Source organism: Delphinapterus leucas, chromosome 19 (assembly GCF_059928025.1).
Source record: "Delphinapterus leucas isolate spDelLeu-1000000601 "Yukka" chromosome 19, BTC_Dleu_Yukka2, whole genome shotgun sequence".
In the NCBI taxonomy this organism is placed as follows: domain Eukaryota; kingdom Metazoa; phylum Chordata; class Mammalia; order Artiodactyla; family Monodontidae; genus Delphinapterus; species Delphinapterus leucas.
The window spans coordinates 46,042,508-46,069,917 of record NC_143147.1 but is presented as its reverse complement, the minus strand read 5'-3'; the positions used below and the strand labels follow the sequence as shown (position 1 = coordinate 46,069,917).

At 55.1% G+C, this 27,410-nt stretch overlaps 2 protein-coding genes and 1 pseudogene across 5 annotated transcripts; 1 reads left to right on the top strand and 2 right to left on the bottom strand.

Moving 5' to 3' along the window:
- Nucleotides 1-604: 604 nt before the first annotated feature.
- On the top strand, nucleotides 605-16,684 carry XYLT2 (xylosyltransferase 2). 4 transcript variants are annotated; one of them, XM_022557813.3, is made up of 12 exons: nucleotides 1,155-2,563; nucleotides 4,980-5,046; nucleotides 9,409-9,898; nucleotides 10,179-10,354; nucleotides 10,654-10,856; nucleotides 11,303-11,383; nucleotides 11,582-11,798; nucleotides 11,883-12,059; nucleotides 12,331-12,593; nucleotides 12,882-13,077; nucleotides 13,639-13,972; nucleotides 15,502-16,684. In XM_022557813.3, exons 2-12 carry the CDS (start codon nucleotides 5,014-5,016, stop codon nucleotides 15,822-15,824), a joined length of 2,493 nt encoding a protein of 830 aa, XP_022413521.1. In that variant the 5' UTR covers nucleotides 1,155-2,563; nucleotides 4,980-5,013; the 3' UTR covers nucleotides 15,825-16,684. The 4 variants fall into 4 exon arrangements, with proteins under 4 accessions (XP_022413518.1, XP_022413521.1, XP_030617917.1 ...); XM_030762057.2 differs by having other exon boundaries at nucleotides 4,826-5,046; XM_022557810.2 differs by lacking the exons at nucleotides 1,155-2,563; nucleotides 4,980-5,046 and adding an exon at nucleotides 605-807.
- Nucleotides 4,640-16,368, bottom strand: LOC149746751 (protein SET-like; annotated as a pseudogene).
- Nucleotides 16,685-22,445: 5,761 nt separating the features above from the next.
- On the bottom strand, nucleotides 22,446-27,407 carry MRPL27 (mitochondrial ribosomal protein L27). Its single transcript, XM_022557818.2, has 4 exons — nucleotides 27,319-27,407; nucleotides 25,105-25,236; nucleotides 24,624-24,691; nucleotides 22,446-22,881 (listed from the first exon to the last, which is right to left on the bottom strand). The coding sequence occupies exons 1-4, from the start codon at nucleotides 27,356-27,358 to the stop codon at nucleotides 22,675-22,677; spliced, it is 447 nt and encodes a 148-aa protein (XP_022413526.2). The 5' UTR covers nucleotides 27,359-27,407; the 3' UTR covers nucleotides 22,446-22,674.
- Nucleotides 27,408-27,410: the final 3 nt, after the last annotated feature.

The following is a 27,410-nucleotide window of genomic DNA, read 5'->3' as shown; positions in this document are numbered from 1 at the left end:
ATGCCCTAGAGTTCGGTAACCACGGCTCTAGTTGAGGTCTGAGGATGCCTAGGATACGAGGGAGAACAGAGAGGAACCAAGGCTTTGTGAAGGGCCTCAGATGCCAGTCAAAGGAGTTAGACTTTGCCCCGTAGGTGCGGCCTCCATGGTTTTTAAGCAGTGCTTGTGGCACTTAGACAATCTCTCCCAACTCGGCGTTTCTGGGAGCTCTAGCATTCCCTGCTTGCACGAGGGCGGAGAGCCAGCTGATTTCTGCGGGGCTGAGTCCCCCACCCCCACCCCCGACCCCAGGCGGCGAGCCAGAGAGAGGTCGGCTGCAGACCTCTCTGCCCCCTGGTTCCATGGGCTTGCCGTCCAGGAGGAGGTAAGCACACGCAGAAGCTGGGGCACTGACCAAGACGGGGAAGGGACAACCCGGGAAGCGGACCCGGCGCGAGAGGCCAGCAAACCTCACGACGCACTGCGCAGCGGGGACCAACAGCTCTGTAGGCCCAGGCTCCGCCCCTGGCCCACCGGGCGCGGCGTTTTGGGCCTGCGGGCCCCGCCCCCCGCCCCGCCCCGGCGCGCGCCAGGCGCTCCTCCCTTGAGGGAAGCCGTCTCTGCCCGCGCCCGTGCGCGCGCCCGCGGCCGGGTTGCAGGGCTGGGCGCGCGCCCCTCGTCCCGGGCAGGAAGATGGTGGCGAGCGTGCGGGTGCAGAAGCTTGTGCGGCGCTACAAGCTGGCGATTGCCACGGCGCTGGCCATTCTACTGCTGCAGGGCCTGGTGGTGTGGAGCTTCAGCGTCCTGGAGGACGACGAGCCGGGCGAGGTGCTCCGACGGCCGGGCGGGCAGGCGGGCAGGCCGGGCGCGGGGGCGCGCGGGGTCCTGGCGGGGATGCGGGCGGCCCTGGCCGGGGAAGTGGGGCACTGGCCGTTTGCGTGTCGCGCGCGGGCGGCCGCCTGGCTCGGGGCCTCGGACCCCTGTGGCCCGGTTCACAGGCGGGCCCGGGGGCCTACGCGCGGGGGCTGTGCGTGACCCGGAGGACCGGGCCGCGGGCCGGCAGGGGCGCGGGGCGGGAGGAGGGGGTCGTGGTGGGGTGGTCTGCACCCCGGGGAGCAGTGAAGGTCAGGCGCGGGTGCGGGGGAAGCGGGGCCGGGAGGCGGGGCAGGGCCCGAGCCTGCTCGGAGGTGGGGAACCCCAGGCCAAACTTTCTGAAGTTGGGAGGGGGCGGGAGTGTGCGCGCCGTGGGCGGAGGACTGGGGCCGAGGGACCCCGAGCAACCGCGCCCAGCCGCCCCTCAGGGGCAGTAGCCAGTGAAGAAGTGGAGCCTGGGGGTGGAACTCAGTGTGGCAACTGAGGAGAGGGAGAGTGACCCCGAGGGAGAGAACTGGAGTGTCCCTGAGACGTGGCTTCCTCAGCCAAGGGTCTGAAGAACCTGCATGGGTCTTCAGGAGAGGATGGCAGGGGAATTGAGCTGCTGAGGGGGCCCCAGGACATTAGGGAATTGGGGACTCGCCCCCTCTGACTCTAAGGGAATGGGGACAGCAGCAGCTGGTTTAGCAGAACCCCAGGCCCTGGAGCAGGGGCAAACCCTGCTTAATCCCCAGGTCCTTGCTCTGAGGGTCTCACTCACTCATGGCTGATGTGGTTTCAGCTGGAGGCCCAGACATGCCTTCCCCAGTGTGGTCAGGAGGGTCCAGTGGTGTCTGAGACCATCGTGGAAGGTTGGCGAGGATAGGCCAAACCCTGGCCCTAAGCTGTGGGCCAGATGACAGGGCTTCCCTGCCCCCACCCCTTGGTTCTCGAGCCTCTAGGGCTTTGAGTCAGACACTCTGCTTGCCCCGTCCTCTTGGGCCTCTCCACCTGGCAGGGTGAAGGCCAAGGGAGCCCTGATGTCCTCTTCCCCTTCCTGCTGTGGGCAGTCTGGAAGGCCTGGTGTGGAGACTGGGAGAATTGCTGCTTTCGCCTGTTTTGGGGAGAACAAGAGACTAGGATGGTGAAGGGAGCTGGGACAGAGTCACATGAGACCATAACTCCAAAAGGAGCTGAGGTTGGGGTTGGGGGAGGCTGGCTCTGTGACATCCGAAGGGTGTGAGCTTGTTCTTTGTGGTCCAGTAAGTAGCAGGAAGGGGAAGAGAGTGTATGAAGATTTTTTGGGCAGATGAGACATTCTAAGATGGAAAGGGCTGCCAAGGAGTTAGGGACCCTCTGACCCTGGAATATGTGAGCAGAGGCCAGTGAGCGCTCTGGCGAGGGGCATGGCAGAGCGTCAGAGGCTTCCCAGAGACAAATCTCTGGATGGGATGAGAGATTGTCCAGGCCTCAAGGCCCTTGCTGCCCTACCTCCAGCCTGGGGTGGAGAACTGGTGCAGTAGAGTGCTTGGGATCCTGCCTCCCCACCTCCTCCTCCAGCTTCCTAGCAGAATCTGATAGGGGAATCCCTGGACTAGAATGGGGAAAAGATCCTTGATGACCTAAAGGCTGTGTAGTCCAAGCAGCCCTTGGGGCTCGGACCCCTTCAGCAGCCACCTCAGTTGGACCATGCCACTTCGCCATCCTGTGTCCTATTCCAGCCCTGCTACTGGTAAGTGGTGTGACCCCTGGCAAATCGCCTAACCTCTTTTTCATCCTCATCAGTGTCTGCGCCCCAAGGATGGGGGCAATAATAGCACCTCCCTCGTTGGGTGATACCTGTGAAGTATTTGCAGGAGTTGCTGGCCGTGCTAAATCATCAGTAAATAACTCTTATTATTATTTCAATACTGCACAGTGGTAACAAGGATTCATTCAGTCAGTCAGTCATTCAACAAATATTTATTAAGTCCTCCTTCATACCAGGCACTGTGCTAATACTGGGGATACAGAAAGAAATATAACAGACGAGGTCTCAGCCCTCGTGGGCAGACAGGGAGAGACTGACAGTGAAAAGGAAACAATAACAAGAGGGCTGGTTTAGATAGGTGGTTGGGGAAGGCTTCTGCAGGAATTGGCCTGTGAGCTGAAAGACCCAGTCAGCCTGGGGAAGAGGTAGGCAGAGTTCAGGAAGAAGGCCCTGAGGAGAATGGGCTTAGCTGGGTGCCTTCAAGGAATGGAAAGGAGGGTGTGGTGCGATCCCTGGAAGAAGGTTCAAGAGTTAGTCCAGGGCACATCCTAGAGACCACAGTGAGGGGCTGGGGTTTTATTCTAAGTGGCTCTAAACTAAAGGGGTCTAAGCAGCGATGGGTGAGATGTGCATTTAAGAGGCACACTCTGCCCATCTGTGAGGGCTAGACTGGAGACCAGAGATGGCCGTTAACATCCAAAGAGCCATTTTACGGTTTTCAAAGCTTTTACAAACATTGTCTCACCGCTTACTTTATGTACACATTTAGGTTTATTGTAACAAAGCAACTTGTACACTTTTTTTTTTTTAATTTATTTTTGGCTGTGTTGGGTCTTCGTTTCTGTGCGAGGGCTTTCTCTAGTTGCGGCAAGCGGGGGCCACTCTTCATGGTGGTGCGCGGGCCTCTCACTATCGCAGCCTCTCTTGTTGCGGAGCACAGGCTCCAGACGCGCAGGCTCAGTAGTTGTGGCTCACGGGCCCGGTTGCTCCGCGGCATGTGGGATCTTCCCAGACCACGGCTCAAACCCGTGTCCCCTGCATTGGCAGGCGGATTCTCAACCACTGTGCCACCAAGAAAGCCCGCGACCTGTACACTTTTAACGTTTAAAACCGAGCATCATCTTTCCTTTCCAGTGAAACAAAAAGAAAAATTTTAAAATAAACAGGAACAGGGTTTCCCTGGTGGCGCAGTGGTTGGGGGTCCGCCTGCCGATGCGGGGGACGCGGGTTCGTGCCCCGGTCCGGGAGGATCCCGCATGCCGTGGAGCGGCTGGGCCCGTGAGCCATGGCCGCTGAGCCTGCGCGTCCGGAGCCTGTGCTCCGCGACGGGAGAGGCCGCGGCGGTGGAGAGGCCCGCGTACCAAAAATAAATAAATAAATAAACAGGAACAAAATTACAATAGAGAATGTCAATTGCAAATAAGATCCTACAGGTTCGGCTGATTCTCCCATCCGGTGGCAGGGCTCAAGTCATCATTAGGAGAGAATTTTATTTTAAAAGTGTCATCTTAAACTGCAAGGATGTCCGTTAAACATCACAATTAAACATGCCAAAGGAGAAGCCATGTTGTCAAAATGCCCACTTAACCCACCCAAACATCTCAAACCCACCCTTTGCTGACCTTCTATAACCCCATTTTTTAAAGTTTTTTTTTCCTTTTTTTAAACAAGAGAAAGTAGACAGATACATGTTGGTAAATGCTAACTGTCCATATTCACATAGAGACACAGTGTAATCTCTGAGCCCAATATACAGAGAAAGGAGGAAAAAAGCTAGAATTCTATGCACGACTACACAGGGGCCTCGCACCCTCCAGCTTCCAGCAGAGCTAAGGGAGCAGAAGGTTTTTCTTTTTTCCCACAGAGCATGGTAGTGTTGATTCCATAAAGTTTTTGTTGAGACAGGAAGGGATAAAAATGAATTTGGAACAGAAAGGGGTAGAGATTCTTTTCCCACTGAATTCTGCTCAAGGTATTTCCCCCCAAAATAAGGTGTGAGCCATGGTATAAAGGAGAAAAGAGACCTCAGAAACAGGGCAACTGAGCACAAGAGGAGAAGGAGGAAAAAAAAAAAAAAAAAAGACTGCCGCTTGCTCCCAGGGACTGGAGAAAATTAAAAAAGGAGGGTTGGAATCCACCAGTGTTCCATTAGTCACCTTCTCCTTCATCTTCCTCTCCTTCCTCCCCCTCATCTTCATCTTCTTCACCTTCATCCTCATCCCCTTCTTCATCAATATCTTCCAGTCCTTCTTCCTCCTCCTCCTCCTCATCTTCTCCTTCCCCTTCCTCGTCATCCGGGTCCGGAACCAAGCAGTACTGTGATGGATTTGGCCAAATATCATCTTTGATGACCTCTCCTAACTCATCTGTACCTTTTGGGATTTCCATTTGATTTCAGTGGACTTTGAAGATGGATCACCACCCTCATTCAGATGAAATTCTTTGGAGAGAACTTTCTTTTCAAAGTAAGGGTTTTCATCAAAATAAAAATCTATTCTGTAACCTGATTTAATATCTTCAAATTCTGTCCCTTCGACTCTTGTCAAATAATGCAGCGCCTCTTCGTCCTCCTCCCCGAGCAGTGCAGACACTTGTGGGTGGTTGACAAATGTTGTTACCCCCAAATTTGGGATTTGGGCGATCAATTCCGACCTTTTCTGAAAAAATGGTTGGCGGAGTTTGTTATATTTCTGTTCTACGTTCAAAATCTCCTCACTGGCTTGTTCGTTAAGTCTGTCTATTTCATTTTGTACTTCATCAATCTGTTCAGTTGCTTCTTGCTGTTCTTTTTGGAGGGGAGGCGGCGGCGGCGGGCGGGCAGGCCGCTCAGCTCCCTCACTCATGCTCCGCGCTCCAGCTCGCTGCTCCGTCCCTCACCGCTTACTTTAAACGCTCTGAGAAGTCCAAGGTGGTGGGGTGTGGGGTAAGCATTGCTGTATTCTCTGTCTCCGTGGCCCAGAGAAGGATTCCAAGGAGAAGCTGCAGAGCTAGGAAATGTCAGAGGACTTTGAATTCCTCCTCAGTGGGGAGAGGGGGCCTCGGAGGCCAGACTGCCTCCAGGCAGGTGTCTCAGGGCCAGTCCCCATCCTCAGTAATTAGAGGGGACTCTGACCTCAGGGGCGACCGGGGTCAGCTCCTCTAGGGGCACAAATATGGGCCCTGCTGCTGCGCATATAGACATTCTTGGGGTGTTTATATGTGGTGGGGGCTGGCTGCCCACCAGGAGCCCCCCTCCCAGTTCTCACTGCGGCCTTCTGGTCTCCCAGCCCCCTCTGGGATCGTTCTTCTCAGGGTCAGCCAGCTCCCTGCTGCAGTGCAGGGCGCCAACATGCCCATCTCCTCCCACATCCTATCCCCCACCACAGCGAGCCTGGCCCTGTGCCCTGCCGCCCCGACCAGCTTCCTCACTCGCTGATACTGACTTCCGTCTTGAGACCCCACAGCTCCTCTGCCATCTCCACCCACCTAAGCTTGAGAATGTCTTCCTCTGACCGCTGTGTGGCCAGGTCCGACATCACCAGGTTGATGTATGCTCAGTTCAGTGGGGCTGCAGCCACCTTTCCTGAGGGCTTTCCAGTCCAGGGTGCCCTCCCCAATGTGGGTAACAGATTGGGATCTGCTGCCTCCCCCCCACCTGCCCTCCCCTTTGCAGATATCTCTTCTCAGATGGAGGTAGACACCCCTGGCTCTCACTGGGCACCTCCCAGGAGGGCTGGTTGGGGTGCCAGGGTAGGGGTGGGGCCCTGGCCCTAAGGCAGTCGCTGTGCTCTGACAGAGGAGGAGAGGGAGGTCCTAGGGAGGGGAGGGACAGGGAAAACTCAAACCGATGGTCCAAAGTATCTGAAGGCCTTTGCTTCTCTCCTAACTTCACTTTTGTCTCTTTCCTGTTCTCCTTCCATTAATAATAATAGTAAGGATGACAGCATTTACTGAATGCTGAGCCTATGCCAAGAGCTTTTCATTCATTCACTCATTCATAAATTCATTCATTCAACAAATATTTATTGAGGGAATTCCCTGGTGGTCCATTGGTTAGGACTCTGCACTTCCACTGCTGAGGGCACGGGTTTGATCCCTGGTGGGGGAGCTAGGATCCCACAAGCTGCACGGCACGGCCAAAAACTTTTTAAAAAGAAAATATACATATATATATATCGTGTCTCCCATTGCCAGACATTCTTCTGGGCTCTAGGAATACATCACTGAACAAAACAACAAACAGCTTTGTCCTCATGGACATTACATTCTTGTAAGGGGAGAGACACAGAATAACACAATATACATTTATACATGTAAATACATTATAGGATGAGAGAAGGTAATAAGTGCTATGGGAGCAACAAAGTGGAGGCTGAGGGAGAGCTGGAGTTAAATACAGTGGACAGGGTGGCCTTCCTGAGAAGATGCCACCTGAGCAAGGAATTGGAGGCAGGGGCTGTGGGGACATCTAGGGGAGAGCGTTCCAGGCACAGGGGACAGTGAATCCAGGTGGGACGGAAGGACGCTGAGAAGGCCATCAAGGCTGGAGCATGAGAGGGTGGTGGGTGAGGTCAGGAAGGGTGGAGCAGAGGTGGGGGAGCCAGAGACAGCTCGCGTAGCCTTCGTAGGTTCACGGGCTTTGTCCTCAGAGGGGGAACCATGGGTGGTTTCAAGCAGAGGAGTGGGGACCTGGGACCTGTTTTAAAGGAAACATTGGCTGCTGTGATGAGAGTGGACTATAGGAGGCCGGAGTAAGAGCAGGGGGCTTCCAGGCAGGGGTGGTAGCGATGGAGGCAGTGAGAAGCGGTCCAATTCTGGATGTACTTTGAAGGGAGCCCCGACAGGAGGTACTGATGATGGAGTGTGAGGGAAACAAGAGTGGAAGTGACGCCCCTAAGTTTTTGGCCTGAGAGACTTGAAGGATGGAGAGGTCATTAACTGATATGGGGAAGACTGAAGAAGGAGCCTACTGGGGGAAGATCAGAAGTTCACTTTTGGATTTGTGGGTTGACAGGTCTAGCAAGCTCCCAAGGGAGGCATCAAGGAGGCCGACAGTTAGACATTTGAAGGTTCAAGGGAGCGCTCCAGACCAGAGAGAGAAGTCTGGGAGTGGATGGAGTTAGGAGACTGAATGAGGTCACCTGGGGACCTAGGACAAGGCAAGGCCCCAGGGTGGCCTTGGGAGATAAGGAAGGGTCGGCCAAGAAGACTGATAAGGAGCGGCCACGGAGGCCCACCAGGGAAACACTAGGAGGGCATCCCGGAAGTGGAGGGAGGGGGGCTTCCGAGGCTGTGGTCCAGTGAGTCACGCCGCTGGAAGGCCAGGCCGGAAGAGGACTCGTACAGAGTGTTGAGAGAGGAAGGGGACAGCTGGTGGCGCCACCTTTCTAGCTGCACTGCCTCATGCTCTATCTCATTGGACACTCACACTTCCCTCCTGTATTTTAAAGCTGAGGGAACCTGCTCAGAGAAGGTAGGTAACTGTGGGGGAGTGGCAGAGCTGGGCAGGGAGCTCTGGTGACTTCAGAGTAGTCACGCAGTGCCTTTCCCTCCTCCATCCTTTCCGTGTTTCATCCGCCTGACACCAGCGAGACATCCTATGTGCCAGCTACTCCCCCGGGAACTGGGGTAATGGGGCTGAAATGACAGCCTCTCCCCAAGGGGTTGGTTGGGTAGAAGAACGTCCCACCCCGGGGCAAACGGGATGGCTTCACACAAGGAGACTCAGGGCTGGATCTTGAAGGATGGATGGGATTTGGTCAGGCAGGGAAGTGGGGGGGGGGGGTGCGTCACAAAAGGGGGACAGGGAGAGCTGGGAAGAGGGTGGGTATACGCACTTTCGAGTGTGACCGGACCATTAGGGAAGTGCCTGGGTTTGAGAAGAGGCTGTAGGAGCCAGGAAGCGGGGGTGGAGATATTGAGGCCAGCATTCAGCTTTCCCTTCGAGAGAGACCCTGCCACAAGGAGCAGTGAGTTGCCAGCCTGCAGCTGCAGGGGCCTTCAGGCTCTGCCTCAGCCGTCCAGCCATGGCCAGGCACCTCCTGGGCCACCCCCAGCAGTGGTACCGCGGCTCCCATCTCTGGGCCGTCTTTGCCCTGGAGCTTCCCACTAGGTGGTCGAGGCCCTCTCCAAGCCGAGCTGTCGTCTGAAGCTCTTCCTTCCCCCTCTTTGCACAGGTGTGAGGCCGGCTTGGCTATCTGAAGGCTTTCCCTGCTGCTTCCTGCTCCTGCTTCCTCATCTTCCAGAGTGTGACCCCCCCACCCCCCAGTGAATCCCTTGCACTCTGACTCTCTCTTGGTCTCTGCTTCCCAGAGAACCTGACCAGTAACGGGGTCTCAGATTTCACCTCTGTCCTCCCCACCAGGCAAGACCCCTTTGCCCTGTTATGGCCTCAGCACTCCCACGCGGAAATACTGTAGTCAGTAGAATGCTCTCCTGAAGAGCACCGTCTCCTCCCAGTCGGGCCCGGGTGGGAGTGCTAGGTGGACACTCCTGTCTGCAGGGTCTTTGCATGTTTCTCTTAGGATATATGTGGATATTCGTTTTCATAGTTGCCGAAAAAGAAAGTGTTGTCTGAATCCAAAGCACAAGAGAGATTCAGTGCCCTGTGATCTGTGTGATCGTGGGGACGCGGGCGCGACGGTGCCTTCGGGGAGGGCGACATTTCCTCCGCTGGCTGGTCAGGGAGGCCTCCCAGCAGAAGTGCTCTTTGTGCAGAGTCCTCAGGCAAGCAGTACTTTTCTAGATCAAGGGTGGCAGGGGCTTCCAGGCCTGAGGCCCAGCAGGAAGCTGAAGGAGCTGGAGGAGAGTGACTGTCCCAGTGACTTGTGTCCGCCTATCTTTTACAGAAAGGAAGGCAGAAGAAGCCACGGCCGCTAGACCCCGGTGAGGGCTCCAAGGACACAGACAGTTCAGCTGGGCGGCGGGGCGGCGCGGGCAGAAAGCATGGGCGCTGGCGGGGCCGTGCTGAGAGCCCCGGCATGCCCGTGGCCAAGGTGGTACGGGCAGTAACCAGCCGGCACAGAACCAGCCGGCGGATCCCCCCCACCCCGCCCCCAGAGGCCCCAGGCCGCCAGAACCTGAGTGGGGCAGCGGCCGGGGAGGCGCTGGCTGGGGCGGCTGGCTTCCCACATGGAGACACAGGGAGTGTGGAGGGCGCCCCCCAGCCCACAGACAACAGCTTCACGCCCAAGTGCGAGATCGTGGGCAAGGATGCTCTGTCTGCACTGGCCCGGGCCAGCTCCAAGCAGTGCCAGCAGGAGATTGCCAACGTGGTGTGCCTGCACCAGGCCGGGAGCCTCATGCCCAAGGCTGTGCCCCGGCACTGCCAGCGGGCTGGTAAGAGACAGGCATGGGCAGAGAGGTGGCAGCCCGGGAGGGGGCATGGCAGGGATCCTCACCTCCGTTTCTCAGGGATGAAAGCTCAGAGGGGCGCACCTTGCTGCCCGGGTTGGGTGACGAGCGTACTAAGTGGCAGAGGTGGAGCTGGGGCCTAGGAGCAGTGGGCTCTAAGTGCAGGCCTCCTCCTTCGGAGGGCAGGCAGCCCCCTCTTCCCGTCTTGTCTCCACCCTGTGACCTGGGGCCAGACCTCACCGATGCCCCTGTTCTCTACTCTCAGGGAAGATGAGCCCCGGCATCCAGTGGGACGACGTTCGGGCCCAGCAGCCTGTGGATGGCCCCCCAGTACGAATCGCCTACATGCTGGTGGTCCACGGCCGCGCCATCCGCCAGCTGAAGCGTCTCCTCAAGGCTGTCTACCACGAGCAGCACTTCTTCTACATCCACGTGGACAAGGTACGTACTGTGGCCGGGGAGACCAAGGGCATCTGCGTAAGTAGAGCAGAGACTCAGCAGGTCATAGACAGACAGTGTCTCTGACCTGCTCGGGTGGCCCAGAGATAGGGGAACAGGAAATGGGGGAGCAGCCAGCACCAGGTGACATGGCTGCTTCAGAGCTGGAGCCCTGGCCTGTGCCCTCTCCATTCTGTGACACTTGTACTCTGCTCTGGGGTGGGGCGGAGTGGGAAGGTTGTAATGCTGGGGATCCATCTTCCACTGCTGAGTTTCCACCGCCACCTCCCCACTTCCCACAGCGCTCCAACTACCTGCACCGAGAGGTGGTAGAGCTGGCCCGGCAGTATGATAACGTGCGGGTGACGCCCTGGCGCATGGTCACCATCTGGGGCGGGGCCAGCCTGCTGAGGATGTACCTGCGGAGCATGCAGGACCTGCTGGAGGTGCCTGACTGGGCCTGGGACTTCTTCATCAACCTCAGTGCCACTGACTACCCGACCAGGTGTGGGGTGGTGCTATGAGCCCTGCAGATGGGAGGGGGGCACGTCGAGGCACTCGGGGTTCAAGGGTCCTGATGGACTCCTTCCCTCCCCCAAGCCTCATTCTGGGATCTGCATAGCTCAGACATGGTCCCTTGGCCCCAGCAATATTTTAGAGGAGGAGCTGGTGAAAGATGATGTGAGGATTGAGAGTGACAAGAGGTGGGAAGGAGGAGGACCCAGAGGTCTGTACCGGGGGTCATGGGTCAGACAGCAAGGGGTGGAAGAAGGATGGGGTGGTCTTCCTCAGGGGCCTCAGATGCCCACCACCCCAGAGCATCAACCTGGAGTAGGTCACTTGGTCAGGACGACTCTCAGTGAGAAAGGAAGGGGCCAAGGAGTAAAGTCACTCTGGGCCAGTGACTGAGCCACTCTCACACACGCTCCCCACATCCCATTTCCTCTCCAGGACCAACGAGGAGCTGGTAGCTTTCCTGTCCAAGAACCGGGACAAGAATTTCCTCAAGTCGCATGGCCGGGACAACTCCAGGTGAGGGGCCGGGGGAGGAGGCCCTGGTCCTGGGGTCTTGCCACAAGCCCTCCCACACAGGGGGGCTCTGCAGCCCCAGCCTTGGGTTGCAAAACCTCCAAACCAATCACAGATTAAGGAGCGCTAGTTCCTGGAAGGATGACGGCCTGGATCCCACCCTGCAAAACCCTCAGCCACGGGCCCATCTGCCTCCCACAGGTTCATCAAGAAACAGGGCCTGGACCGGCTCTTCCACGAGTGCGATTCGCACATGTGGCGTCTGGGCGAGCGGCAGATCCCAGCGGGCATCGTGGTGGATGGCGGCTCTGACTGGTTCGTGCTAACGCGCAGCTTTGTGGAGTATGTGGTGTACACGGACGACCCACTTGTGGCCCAGCTACGTCAGTTCTACACGTACACGCTGCTCCCAGCCGAGGTGGGTGGCCGGGCCCGCACCCAGGCCAAGAGGGCGCGCGGTGGGTGCCCCAGCTCACCCTCCACCCTGCCTTGTCACCCGCAGTCCTTCTTTCACACGGTGCTGGAGAACAGCCCAGCCTGCGAGAGCCTCGTGGACAACAACCTGCGGGTCACCAACTGGAACCGCAAGCTGGGCTGCAAGTGCCAGTACAAGCACATCGTGGACTGGTGCGGCTGCTCCCCCAACGACTTCAAGCCGCAGGACTTCCTACGGCTGCAGGTGCTTTCCTGTGGCCCCCGAGCTCTGCCCCTTGATAGGGCCTCACCCCAGCTTTCGCCAGGTGCTTTCCAGCCAGAAATGATCCACGGTGGTCCAACCAGAGAATCTGGGGGCCCCTCGCTGGGAGCAGCCCTCAGGGGTCGGGGGCTACACTGGCAGCAGGAAAGGCCCTGGGAGGCTGATCTCCAGGCAGTGCCGGGAAGGGCGGCTCCCCTGCTGTGCTCTCTGGGACCTCCAGACCCCTTCACCCTCCTTGCCTCTCTCGCTCCAGCAAGTCTCCAGACCCACCTTCTTCGCCCGGAAGTTTGAGTCGACTGTGAACCAGGAGGTATTGGAAATCCTGGACTTCCACCTATATGGCAGCTACCCGCCCGGCACTCCAGCCCTCAAGGCCTACTGGGAGAACACCTATGACGTGGCCGATGGCCCCAGTGGGCTCAGCGATGTCATGCTCACTGCTTACACCGCTTTCGCCCGCCTCAGCCTGCGCCACGCCGCCACCGCTGCGTCCCCACTGGCCAACCCACTCTGCAGGTGAGACCTCCTTCTGACATTTTGCAGACCCCCAGTGTGTAGTGCCCTACGAGGAGGCCAATCAGAAAGAGACAGCCCCTGCCGCCAGGGAGCCCCCAGTCTGAGGCAGGGAAAAATGCAAACGAAACAAAGGGGGCAAAAGCCAGGCGCATAGGATCTGTGGGTATGAGATCTGGGGCAAAGAAAGCACCTGGGGATGGGACACCCCCAGAGCCCCCTCCCTGGGACTCCAGGCCAAGCCAGGTGTGCTGATGGCATCTCCCTTTCTCCCTGCTGGAACCTTCTTAGGTTTGAGCCCAGGGGCTTGCCGTCCAGCGTGCACCTGTATTTCTATGACGACCATTTCCAGGGCTACTTGGTGATGCAGGCGGTGCAGCCCTCAGCCCAGGGCCCGGCAGAGACGCTTGAGATGTGGCTGATGCCCCAGGGGTCGCTGAAGCTGTTGGGGCGCAGTGACCAGGCCAGCCGGCTCCAGAGTTTGGAGGTGGGACAGGTCCTCCCCTTGCCTTCTCCTGTCCCCCAGCAAGACTCGGGGTAGTGGGGAGAGAGGGACAGACACTAAGGGAGGGCTAAGGACTGGGTTAGGCCTTTCAGAAATGGATTCACGGGTCTTCTTTCCCAGTGATGGCAGCCTTGGGGTGCACAGAGGACATGCAGTCAGCAAGGAGGGGCTTTGGTTCCACTACAATGCAAGCCCAGTCTTCTAAACTCCAGGGATTTTCTGCTAAAGGGACTTGGACATTCCAGTCGGGCCAGAAGATTAGGCTTTTGAGGGTCTCCTTAGCGTGGGGGTGGTCTCTGGGCAGGGCTTCGAACCTCATCTCTGTCTTACTGCCCCCAAAACTTCAGAGCAGGTCAGAACAGGAGCCTAGAATGAATCTCAGAGCTTAGTAAAGAAATCCTAGTCTGAGCCCATCGTTTTGCAGATAGGGAAACAGGACCAGAAAGAGACAGTGACTGGCCTGAGGTCACATAGGAATTAGAGGTAGCAGCAGGTAGAGAGGACTTTACCCCGGCTCCTGCCCAGCTGCCTCCTTTCCTACAGGTTGGCACCGAGTGGGACCCCAAAGAGCGTCTTTTCCGGAATTTTGGGGGGTTGCTGGGGCCGCTGGACGAGCCTGTGGCCATGCAGCGCTGGGCCCGAGGCCCCAACCTCACAGCCACTGTGGTGTGGATCGATCCCACCTATGTGGTGGCTACATCTTATGACATCGTGGTAGACGCGGAAACCGAGGTCACGCAGTACAAGCCCCCACTGAGCCGGCCCCTGCGGCCAGGGGCCTGGACTGTTCGACTGCTTCAGTTCTGGGAACCCCTGGGTGAGACCCGCTTCCTCGTGCTGCCCTTGACCTTCAACCGCAAACTACCTCTCAGGAAAGGTAAGGATCTAGTTCCCAAATGATGCCCAGGAGCCAGGCCGAATAGGATTTGCCAGACAGGTGACCCCAAGAAGCTGACCATCAGAGTAGGGGAAGGGGACATGTTGTGGCCTTGATCATTCATCCGTAAGCATCCCAGGGCCTTGCACTATGGTATGGTGCTTCGGAGGCAGACTTGGCTCTAGAACACAGCTCTGACACTTTAATTGGGCTTTTATCCTTGGCAAATTACTTGGCCTTTCTGAGCCTCAGTCTTATTACATGTAGAGTAAGAGTAATACAACTGTTAGAGACCTCCTGGGTGCATGGAACACAGATCCACTGAAACTAGCTTCAGTGAAAAAGGGGAAATTATTGGAAAAATGCAGAGCTCTCCCCCACGGAACCTAGGAAATGACTCAGGTCCCACTGGGACCTAGAGGTGCTTTCTGTCTCTCTGGGGCCACCTTGTCCCTCATCCTGTGCTCTGTGTATCAGCCTCAGGCTCTGGTTTCTCAGTATATTGATACATGGCCTCTCAGTGCAACGGAGACTGACCAGGGCCTCTTGGTCTACAAGTTCCACATTCTTAGGACAGCAAATCTGATTGGCCATCCTCCCAGTCCATTGGTAGCCAGGTGGGCAGGGTCACATGGCCCTCCACCCACTTGGCTAAGGATAAGAGAGCAGACTCTGAACACAGGCATAGGCTGCAGCTTCCTGCAAGGGGGCCCTAATACAAGTAACTACCCCCTGGGAGATATTAGGAATGAGTATGTGGGTAAAAGTGGCTGTTATATAGTAGGCGCTCAATAAGTAGGTAGATGTTTCCTTCTTCCAGCCACATCCTATCACAGAGAAGGTGGGTCAGAGCAGAGGTAATCCAGAGGAGGACGGGGTGCTGGGGTGGGGTAGCGGCTGAGGCGGATCAGAACAGGCAAGCTGCGCCCTGCTCTCCTAGGACTCATAGCCTGATGGAGGAGACGGGGCAGGGGAGGCACGCTTGACAGCAGGAGGGCACTGGAGCTGAGCCTCGAAGGGGCTGGATTTTTATAGACAGAGAAGGGTATTCTAAACTGAGGGGACAAAGTTAGCAGGTGTCTGGTGCGTGAGGGGAACAGAGGGTGGAGGGGAGTAGGATGCCAGGGGGTGGTGGGAAGGAAGGCTGGCAAAGTAAGAAGGGCGCCACAGCTGGGGGGCCTGAGTACTAGGCTTCTGAGGGCTCTGGGAACCACTAGAGGTGGTTGAGAAGGGGCATGGGTGACACAAACCAGACCATTACCAGAAAGTAACCTTACTTTCTAAGGTGCCTTGAACCCACTGTTTTATTTAACCCTCAAGTCAGGAATTCAGGGATTACTGTCTTGATTTTATAAAACTAAGTTTTACAGGCACAGAAAATTCTGTGGATTAGCCCAAAGTCACTCAGCAAGATGCAACTCAGTGGTAGAGTTGGGACAGGAACTGGGGTGCCCAGACCTGACTCCCAGGGTCTGGCCTTCATGGAATCATTTGGGTGGGGCATGCTTACTCCTGCTCTGTACCCCCAGATGATGCCAGCTGGCTGCACGCTGGGCCACCCCACAACGAGTATATGGAGCAGAGTTTCCAGGGACTCAGCGGCATCCTGAACCTGCCTCAGCCAGAGCCCGCAGAGGAGGCTGCCCGGCTGCATGCGGAGCTCACAGGCCCTGCGCTGGAGGCCTGGACAGATGGGGAGCTAGGTGGCTTCTGGTCTGTGGCCGGACTGTGTGCCATGGGCCCCTCTACCTGTTCCTCCCTGGAGCTCTGCAGACTGACCAGCTGGAGCTCTCTGTTTCCCGACCCCAAATCAGAGCTGGGGCCTGTCAAAGCAGATGGACGACTCAGGTAGCAGGGTCCCAGCCAGCGCCTCCGGAGGACCCGGGGAATTGCACCTTACAGACGATGGAGGGATGTCCCCTTCATATGCAAGAACGAGAGGCCCAGGCAGTAGACCCGTGTCAGCCATCAAGAACTGTAGATGGCAGGGAAGGTGGGCTTAGTATTTACCACCGCAAATGGCTCTGCTGGGGACCAGGATGTTGGCAGGAACATGGGATGAAGGGCTTCAGCTTCCACAGCCCACTCTTCCTCACCTTCCCCTCTAATTTTTTTTTTTTTTTTTTTTTTAAGAAAAATGGGTAGTGGGGGGATGAACTGGAAACAAAAGATGTGCAATAGGGCTCAGAGCAGCCCCAGGAAGTGGGCCATGGCTCTGGGGAGCAGGGGCCTGACGAGCCCATCTGCTGCTGCTCTGGAGGGGGCTGGGCCTGCCTCGCTCTCCAGGGCTTCATCCCCCAGCCTTGGCCTGTGCTGCTAACTGCTGAGGCTCTGCAGGGGTCCAAGTGCTATGCCAGGCTCTGAGGCCTGGAGAACAGGTGATTTAGGGGAGCACTGCAGAGCTGGAATCTAATGGGTCAGCCTCTCCTCTTATAGCCAGGGGACCATAGGAGAGGGGGTGGGGTTGGCTCTAGGGCTTTCCAGCATCCCCTGCCCCTTGATGGGAAAGCAGGGCACCAGGGCCTACTGAGACCATTGCGGAGTCTCCCAGGTACCCAGAACTGCAAGCAGGGCCTGGGGCGAGCCCTCATGAGCAGCATGGGAAGAAGACTCTGCCAAGGCTCTCAGAAGAACCTGGAGTAGCATTGTGCCTGAAGCTCAGTGTGAAGTCTGAAATATGCAACAGAAGAAATATATCTCTATCTCTCTCAACTGAGCCTCTGTGTTTTTCCTGCTGGGTGTCAGACAGCCATCACTGTTGGGCCCTCTTCTCCTAAAAGTCTTGGCTGGTACTTTAGCAGAAGGCGGAGGTCTCATTCCCCCAGAGCGGGAACAGTTTAGAATCCATCAAAGAGCTAGAAGGGACACAAGAACCCATCTAATCCAGATCCCTCTTTTTCTGAGGGGTAAACAGGCCCAGAGAGGCTCAGAGACTTCCTCATTGTCACCCAGTGGGCCCACAGGAGACAGTTCTTCAGAGTCCTGACACGGCACTTCCTCCCTTGCTGCCAGGCCAAGGCAGAGGCTTGCTTCTCCGTCTTTGGAGTCACCAGCACCCATCCCAGAAGCCCTCGCTGTTTCCTGCCCAGTTCTGAGTTACGGGGCAGCCCCAAGAACGGAGGCAGTCCCAGCCAGGGCCTGGTAGTTACCATTGCCCCATTTACGAACAGGAGCAGTGGCGGCATGGGTTCCTAGCCGCTGCCTTAGGACCTGGGAGGGCCATGTTGGAAAGGTTTGTCCAGCCTCCCTCCATTTCTCAAGCCCTTTCTCCCCTCCCACTTTTCTGCCGTTGTCAGCCATGGCTCAGTATCAGTCCTTCACACCTTAGTGTGGGAGCAAAGGTGAAGGCTTCTTAGACCTTTAAAATCACCCTATCAGCCAGTCACGCTGACCCGGTCAGCTCAGCTTGGGAAACAAAGGGCTGAGATCCAGCCCAGGCTGCCATGTGTCAAGTTTTTCAAGTTGCCAGGAGAGGGCACCCCTGACCACCAGTGGCAGCGTTGGCGTTTCGGTTTGTCCAGCCACTGTGCTGACCTTGCGTGGAGTATCTCATTTCATCCTCACAGCCCTTTGAGGCAGGCAATTTTATTATTTTCCTTTAGCACACCAGGAAACTGAAATGATGAACCCAAAGTCAAAGCTGTTGGTTGGTGGCTGCAGGCTTCAGGTGGAGGCAGGAGGACTCCACGCCACTCTGTCACTGCATTCTCCTGCTGTCCTAAGGCAGGTAACGAGGAAGGCGCTAACTGCAAGCACTCCAAGGAAATACTGTTAGGGTTCAAGGGCTGAGATGATTGCTTTTTTCTGGCTCCTATTTTATAGAACATCTGCAGTTCTAATCTGGTTCTCTAAGAGTTTTTTGTTTTGTTTTACATCAGCCTTTAGATCGATTAAAAAAAATTAATAACTGTGTTTAGCGTTATCAGGCACAGGCAGTAAATATCAGAGCATTTAGACTCTGCTGACTAAGGATTCACAGACCAGCCAGCAGGTTTAACCCAGGCTGTGGCTATGCAGTTGTTGGGCTAGCACAACTGTTTCCAAAGTCTTATTTTTGGAACTTAGGTGGGACATGCCTTCTGTTTCAGCCCTGCCACTCCCATCTTACTACACCAGGTCCCAGTCACCTGCTGTGACCATTTTGAGCTTAGCCCAGTGGATGGGGATCCAGACTGAGGGCTCTGAGTTAATTGCTCTGAGGTGGCAACCCAACACTGGTGTGGGTTCAGAGGTCCCTCAGGCAATTCTAATTTGCAGGCTGGCAGGAAAACTAAAGTCCAGCCCCAGCCCCACTGCTCTGGCCGGTTTGTCTTGGCCCCATGAGTCAGAAGCAATGTGGGACAAGGAGTAGGCTTCATGACTCCATCCTCTCCCCTGTCCAGGTCACTGAGGCAAGTGTGAGTGCAGCTCCTTGGACTGAATTCCTGGCCAACAGTGTCCCCCACCCTCATCTCTCTGTAGGGTTAGCTCAACCCAGAGGCTTGAGCGTTTTGAGGCTTTGAAATCCTCCCCTGGCTGGGCCCCTGGGGTCAAAATCGGAATAACAGCCAGGCGGAAGTGGGGTGGGGGCATGCGGCCTGGGCCCCCAGAGCTGCCCAAGAATTCCTTTGAAGGGAGGGGAAGAGCCTGGGGAGAGAGGCTTTTGTATTTTGTGCCTGGTTTCCAGGACAACCAGGGGCACCTCAGTTCCCTTAGAGATGGGAGCAAAGACCAGAGGACAGTTGGCATTTGGAGCCCTGTCACCTGAGCTGATGGGAAGTGGCGTGGGAGCGGGGGTGCAGAGTAGGGCTGGGAGGGGATCGGGACTGAGAGGTGCAGAGATCTGGGCGAGGTGGAGCTCTCCTGGCTGTCTTCTGGGTTTAGCAGAAGCCTAGCCTGTTCCCGCCAACCCCTTCTCCTGCAGGTTGTTGAGGGACCCTCGTGGCTGCCAGGCCTGCAGAGTGGAGTGCCATCTGTGGGACACTAGGTCCTGGCACGGTACTGACCAGGACAAGCAGGGGCAGAAGCTGAGAATCTGGAGAGCTGCTCACAGATACCATGGCTCTGAATGAAGCTGCTCCTCTGGGCCAGGGATCCTGGGTTGAGGGTTGGCCCTGTGGGGATGGTGGGTGGGGCCGGCAGAGGGGGGAGCCCATCCTGTGGCTGTCTTCAAGGTCATTTAAGGCCAGTGCCCTTTCTTGGCACCGCTCTGCCACTGCTGTTCCCTGTGCAGAGATCACCGTGGAGAACAGCCTCCTAGGCATAGTTGTGGCCACTGGTGAGTACCCATTGCTGTCCCAAGTTCAGAGTTGGGGCAGATGCACACTTGGCCCCTCACCAGAGGCCAGAAGTCCAGCTTCTTCATCTATAGGGTCACCTAAAGCAAGCCCCTTGGGGAGAATGCTGTGTTTGGCTAGTACCTGAACCCTGAGGTCCCTTCCCTGCTGTGCTCTATGATGCTACAGTCTACGACAGCGGAAGAGTCGGCACCAGGAGTTTGACTTCCCACTCGAGCCCTCCCTCTCCTGCCTCCTCAGATCCAGTTTCGAAGGGTGTCTGCCCCGCCACAAGCCGCTTCTCCTCCCCGAGTGTGTCCCTCTGTAAAATCCCTTACACACATCACTCATCCCCTGGGCTGAAGGAAGACAGGATATAGCTGCTCGGTCCTCCCTCACAAATCTCTGCCACAGGGAATTGATGCCGCAGCAGAACGGGAGCCGCCTGCCCCTGCTCCCCCTGCACGTCGAGCTGGTACTAGTCCCGGCCAGGTCATTCCTGCTCAACTTCCGGAGTGCAATTTCAATCTGGGGAGGTGAGATGGGTCCGTGCCTGCCAGGCCCAGGCTGAGCCTCTGACGCCTGGTGCCTCTGGTGGGGAGGAGCGTTTCATGCCGGTTTTTATCATGGCCATCCCGTTGTGCTGCTGTACCAGCGAAGCCCCAGGGCTGCCATGTCCTCTGCTCTCTGCTCAGTATGGAAGGGGCCTTCGGATCTACTCTGTGGACCCGCATCTTCCAGTGTGGGTTCCCTCTGGACCAAGGAAGTAGTGTGGAAAGGGTTAGCAACATCCTGGCCAGCCTCCTCTCTGGCCATTGTGAAACAGGACCCAGTACTGGGAGCTGCTGGTGACGACAGTGGTCTTCCCAGCTCTCCAAGCAAGGCCCACAGGCTCCTAGCTCTCAGGGGAAAGCCCAGAGCCAACTTCTGTGGGTGGTGACTGCCATACTGTCAGTCCTCTTCCCAGGGACGGGGCACCACATGGGATGCTGGGTACAAAAATCAAAAGAAATCTTCAGACCTGCAGCCTCCCTAGGCTCCAACCCCAACTCTGAGCACCAGACAGAGGATGGAGAGGTGGGGACAGAAGGTGTTCTTTGACTCTCCCACAAGGGTCATCAGAGCCGGCTGCCAGATTGTGAAAGAATGAGCTAGTGGCCAGAAAGGGGTGGAATTTCTTTATACCCGAGTGCATTTCAGAAATGCTAAGGGTCTGGGCTTTGTGCCTTGGACTGGCGGAGGGAGAGAACAAGATGGGGAGAGGACATGGGGACAAGAAAGGGTTTGGGCTCTGCTCTCTTGCTCGCTGACCCTAAACCCTGAGCTTCATTCTGAGTCATCCTTCATGATCCCCAGGACTGCCCCTCTCCCTGCTTCAGCACCATGGGATGCCCCACCGAGGTCCAGGCAGTGGAAAGGTGCTGCGAGTCGCAGGGGATGCAGGTGAGGGAGGACAGTGGGGGGAGAGGTGTGTGCCAGGGCCTAGTGTGGCTAGGGGAAGAAGGCGAGGAAGCCTAGAGACTCCTTGGAGAGAAGCGTGTGTTACCCTGATCTTAGGCTCATCCTGGTGGAAAGGGTCCAGATGGCAGCTGGAGAACGGCTGCGCAAGCCTGCCAGGCTCCCGTAGTCACAGGGCCGTCCCCAGGGGGGTGAGGTACTGTGTGGCGCTGTGCAGCAGCTACCAGCTATCCCTATGGGAGCCAGCTTGCCTGCCCAGCTATGAGTGTTCAAACGGCCCGGCGGCCGCAGATGCGCCAGCTGACTGCAAAGTGCTTCTGGCTCTGGGCCTGCAGAGAGGTAGGTCAATGTTCAGCCCTCCGAGCCTTGAGTGGGAGAACTGAGTTTTTTTCCTTATTACTTTTTTTACTGTATGTAAATGCCTAATCAGAGCCTCTGGGACAAGGAAAGGACCACGGATGGCGAGCCCCAGGATTCGGCTAGAGGCCTCACTTCACCTCTTTGGGTAGAAGAAAGGATGGCAGACCCCAGTCCAGGGAAGCGATTTAGGCTGGGCAGAAGAGCTTCCATGGGGGTGAATGGGTAATGTCTTTGCTCTACCTCCCCCAGCTGCCATCCAGCTATGAGGAGGCCCTAAGGTCACTGCCTGCACTACCACCCAACCATGGCTCTGCTCACCCACCCCAGGAAGCAGCCACCTGCCTTCAGGGAAACACTATAGGAGGGAACACGCTCTTCCATCTTGCCCCTTCCCACTTCTCCAGGGGACTGGCGGGGACTGGCAGGGACAGCGCTGAGCCTATGGAGACGCTTCCAACAATCTCCCCGAGCTGGGCCTTGGTACAAAACCCTACGGGAAGGAAGCTAAAGTGAACCTCAACAAACCCTGGGCCACCTTTGCAGGAGGTGGGAAATCTGGGGTCACGCCCTGAGAATCAAGGTGACAAATTCAAGGCAGACCTCCAGAATTAGACTTCTCTGCCCTCAACCCCTGGAGCTCCTGCCTTCAGGACAAAGAAGAGTGCTTGGGAGGAAGGCACTAACTCTGCAAGCCCTCTCTGGGGCTGCAGCCAGCATCGCCTGCCTCCAACAGCCAGGACGTCTGTCCACCCCTGCTGAGACTTCCTTCCTCGCCCTTGCACTCGAAGCCAAGCTTCTAAAGGTCTTGGGTTGACAATGAAGGCCTGCCCCCAGCCCACTCTAGGCCCAGACTGAGTACTCCTAAAGCCAGATTCTTTGCTGCAGTTTACAATTTGAGATAAACTAAGAATCAGGAAAGAATGAGAGCTAGGTGTCTCTCTGGGTAACAGGAAGAAGCCCATCTGTCACCCATTCTGCCTCATCACTGGAAGGACCCTGGTATTCCAGGCCAGATGGGGCCTCTCCGCTCTGGACCCACAGAGGCAGGAAGGGGTCTGCCATGTGGCCATTTCTGGGGCTGCCGCCCCAGCTCCCTCTGAATGTGGCTCCAGGAGAGGAACATGACCACACTGGCTTCCTCTGTTGGCCCCTTGGTCGCCCCCCGCCCACTCTTCCCCAGTGACTTCTGTGGGATCCAGGAGGGGAAGGCGCAGGAACACCCTCAAGCACAAGCACTCCTCTTCCTTACCCTTCGGGGGATGGTGCTAAAGGGATCCCCTCCTCAAAATGAAGTCCCCTCTTCTCATTTCCTCACTGACAGGCCTCTTTCCTGCTTTGAGGCTCCCCCTTGTGTGCACTTGAGAACACGGATAACAGATCAGTAAGCCACTCCATCCAGGTTTGTCCCCAAATAGCAGAGACTCACGACTCCGGCTAACTTTATTTTTGGCCCCAGGTCAGGTCTCCCAAAGGGCTTCCCAGCCAGTCACTTCACAGTCTCCTGCAGTCACCACCAAGCAGACTTCTTCCTTGAGAGACCTGTCGTCACTCCAACCCTTGATGACGTCTGGTACCACCCTCTCCTGTCACCTGGGCTCCAGTCTCTGTCCAAAGGCCTCAACCAGGAGGTCAAAGCATAGCTACCAGTTTGAAGGTGCCCTCAGGCTTGGCAGGAACCACGTGGACAAAAGTCTTGTAGAGCACAGCCCCCTCGGGCAGCCTGGTGACCAGATCCACAGCCTCCGAGTTGCTGGGACTGGGCACGTAGACCTCCTTAGTGTAGCGGACTATCCCCTCCTCCAGAGCATACAGGTACTTCTTCTTCCCCAGCCCCACCTGCAACACACAGACCTGGTCAGCTGGACAGTCAGGGGGTCCATCCCAGAGTTCTAGGATAGACTCTTCACAAAGATTCAGGCCCTGGGGCCAAAGGGGAGGATTCAGAAAGCTCCATCTCAGGTTCCCTTTCCCACTGCTTGGTAATTACTCCATCACAAAGGCGGGAAAAGAAAACTCCAACAGCCAATCCTGGTGGTTACTCAGGGCTGATACCTGGACCCGTATCTGTGCAGCTGGCCAGAAGCCACGCTGGACAGATGCCCAAACCAGGCCTGGGAAAATGCCTCTAATCACCGCTCCTGGGAGTTTGCTTCACTGAGGCCTAACACAACACTAGTCTGATATGCATTTTCGTCTACATGGTGATCTATAACGTTTAGGCTCAACGCTATATGGATAATGCATACGCTAATTAAACAAAATGACATCGGCTAATACTTATGTCACGCTTACTGTGTGTAAGCACTGTTCCAAGCCCTATTATATACGTTAACTCACTTGATTCTCACCTTGTGAAGCAGGTACTATCGCTAACCCTGATGTTCAGGTGAGAAATATGAGCAAAGAGATTAAATAAACTGTGTATTACATATTTATTTTCTTTATTTTTTAACTATACATGTCATAGCTTTTTTCTTTTAGAACTTGAGATTGCATGTGGGGCAATTTTTACCCAGTATTATTCAATATCTCTCTGATTAAACGAACAGACTGGTTCAAATCCCAGCCCTACTACTTACTACTGTGTGATCTGGGCAAGTTAATTTACTTCACTGTATCTCACTTTTTTCATCTGCAAAATGGAGATAAATATGAACTATTTCATAGGGTCATCTTGAGGATTAAATGAGTTAATAATCAGAAAGAGCTTAGAATACTGCCCAGGTCACAACATATTAGTTTTTATTATTGTTGTCATTATTTTATTAAGTGTGAAGAATTAACACAGCCACATACTGCATGTCTCGAGTTCTAAAAAAATAAAGCTACTACACATACAATCAATTCACATACAAATTAGCATTTCTGAAATAATTATAGGTTACTATCAGTCTTTCTGTGCCTACTAAAATTGCCAAAAAAGAGGTAAGAAGGCAGGAGGAAATTGATTACAGAGGAAACTAATATTTTAAATAATGTAAAGAATATAGTACAGATCTGTGTTAAAGAACTTTCCTACCTCAGCAAGTACTACCAACTTGCTGAAACTGAAATCCCTGCCTGGTATGGACCTAATTTCTGGCCCACAAACTGAATTCTATTTTATTAAATTCAAGTTATCTTTCAGCCATCTAATAATAACTTTAATCAAAGGAGGAATTCTTAAAAATAAAAAATGAATAAATTGAAATTAGTTTCCCAAGATTAAAAAAATATCTTAAATCATGAGAAATATCCTCTTCCAAGAACTGGGGGTTAGAAAGGGGACCCCAGAGAACCAAGCTAATGCTATTACCAAAGCAAAAAAGTGATTTGGGAGTCAAGCAGACCTGGTTCAAATCCTAGCTCTGTCACTACCCACCCCCCCCTTCTAAGTTTCTGGCATCCTACCTGTAAAACAGAGATGACACCTACCTACCCTAGCGATGGGGTAAGGATGAAATGAGATAATGCAGGCCCAGGAATCAGCATGACACTTGGCATTTGGTAAGCACCCAATAATTGCAACTGTTACAATTACTATGCTCAGGAGCACGGAGAGGTGAAGAAAAAACGGGAGGGGGGACAGAGCAACTCACATGGGCACCTGGGTGCCAGCGGAAGTGGCGCTGAGTCGCAAGGATGTTGCCAGCATGAACATAGTGACCTAGAAGAGAAGTCCACATGTGTGCTACCTTTGGGCCCCCATAATGAGGCAACACAGCGAACTGCTAAGAAACCATGGCAGCCCTCGCCTTCCTGGCCCAAATGCTACATACTAACTTCTACGCCTGCCCCTGGATAAGACCAACTCCCAGTCTGACACAAGGAGCCCCTGTCTCCCACCCGGCAGCCTCCTCTCCAGTCGCATGGCCAAAGTTCCCACCTATCTGCTCTTCCTCAGCCCCTCCACCCCGCCTCAGGTCTTATCTGTTTCTTCCATTTGGAACTAAATGTTCTGGTGAGCAAAATGGAGAGTACAGGACAGGGCACTTGTGTGGTTTGCCCGCTCTTCAAAGGAACGCCAGGACAGCAGGGTAGGGTGCTAAGTGGAAAGTGGAAGCCAGGTCAGACCCTTACCCTCCATTTTCTTGATGCCAAAGCGTTTGCCTGGTGACTTTCCACCGAGGTTCTTAGAGCTGCCGCCTGTCTTTTTGGATGCATATCTGACGGCAAGAGCTGTAGCCTGAGGGGGGCTCAGCAGGGCGGTAACTGCAGAGAGAACAGAAATGTTGTTCAAACAGAGCGGCTCCCCATCAGACTCTTTCTCTGCCTCAATGGGTCATTTGCTAAGCTGAGAGGTGGCAGGGGGCAGTGTCAGGTGGGGTGAGGAAGATGTGTGAGCAGAACTTGACTTTGTGGGTTTTCCGGGAGTGTCTGAGGTCCTTGGCCTTCCCCCACGACAGGGGATAAGTCATTCTTGTATTGTCCACGGTGTAAGCAAGCACTACATGAGCTGTCTGTGTGTGGCCTAGGGTTGAGGGGAGGGAGTAAAATATTATTGGAAAAAAAATAAACACCATGTGCCCTTGGTCCTTACACATCCAGTCCTATTAAAGAGAAACAAAACCACAGAAACAGAAGCCAGCAAGAGGACACCACAGAGCTGCCTGTTTCAGCCTCACTCACCATTATGCCCTCAAGGCTCAATGCACTGTGGAGGGGCCAGACCACAGCGCCCAGCAACAGGACACCCAGAGAGAGGCTCCTGCTTTGACCTCACCCACCACTTTCTTAGCCATCACCCATCCACTGCACATCAGATACTTGTAAACAAAAAGGGCAGCCTCTGTGAGGGTGACTCCCACAGGCTTCTGTCCATTTCAGAAGGCTGGACCCTTTCTCTGTTCGGCAAGTCCATCAAGCACAGGTCCAACCAAGAAGACTGACACCCTGCCCTTGTTAATCTGACCTCTCCATACTCATTCCAAAGTGCTCAATGGTATTTATTTTAAAAGGGAAAGTGAACTAAAATTCATAATGACCAGGATGGAAGCCCTGTGCTATATGACAAGCCCAGGAATGGCAGTCCCAGCATTCAGGTCTCCAGATACAGCTATGGTTAATCAGGGTCATGCCAGAGTCTTTACAGAAGGCTTGTGGGTCCTGGAATCTATAAGTTCAGGGTTCCTAAAACCTAGGTTTCTGAAGTTTTAATGAGAACAGAGACTACCTGCGGCAAAGGACCAGAGACGAGGACTTACAGAGACAACATGTGAAATGACCAGCACCAGGATCTACCTACCTTTAAACACCTATTCATTTATTCACTCAATTTCAGGAACTGGACTTTGCTTTACCTAACTTAGCTCGCTCACGAATCTTTGCCCTTCACCCTATTCCCCATCCTCCTCAAAGTAAATGATGCTACCACTTACACAGCTGCTCAGGCAGAAATCAAAGAGTCACTGCAGATTCCTTCCCTTTGCTGATCTCACATATCCAGTTCACCAGCAAGCTCTGTGGATCCTATTTCCAAAACGGATTTCAAATCCACCCATTTCCCTCCAAGTTCACTGACACTAACACCCTGACTAAATCATCTCTCCTCAGGGCTACTGTTACTGCTTCCCGTCTGGTTTCCTCATTTCCACTCCTACTCCCTTTAAATTCACATAAGAGCAATAGTTTGCTTCTCAAAATGGAAAATTGGGTCGAGTCATTCTCTTGCCCCTCACTCTCTTACAGAGCCAGGCCTCCGGTCATCCTTTAGGTCTTAACTTACATGTTACCTCCTCAGAGGGCTTCCCTGACCACCCAACCTAAAAAAAAGACACAGACACATTTTTCCCTTTCTGTCACAGTAGTTGCAACAATTCACAACTATTTTATTTACGTGCTTATCTATTAGAAGTAACCATCCTGCGGGTAGAGACTATGTCTTCATCTTCTCTGCTGAGATCCTCAACACCTACCACAGTGTCTGGCACAAAGACCTCAATCTGCTGAATGAACAGATTAACTTTTCGCGCGCCTATGTGCCAAAAGCAGTAACCCATTTTTGTAGATAATGGGACCCAAACAAACCGAGACAGGGGAAGCGGAGAACCGTCACCCACCCCTAGGGAAGCTGTATTTGCACGCCTGGCAGGGAAAGGTCACGTGCTCCGCGCCCTAGCGGTCACACGACCAGTGGCTACCGCCCCTCAAACCTCGTGGGCCCCGCACACTCCCCCCAGTCCCCTCCCGCCCCCAGGGTCATCCGTGGGGAACGACCTCCAAGCCCCCAGATCCCTGCAAGGTCTCCACTCCGCCTCCACCCCTCGCCCCGCGACCGCCACGGCGGCCGTTTACCAGCTGTCCGCGTCCTCTGCGACAGCACAGCTAACGCCATGTTGGCCCTACACTCGCTTCCGGTCTGAGAGATCTGCTTCCGCTACCGGAGA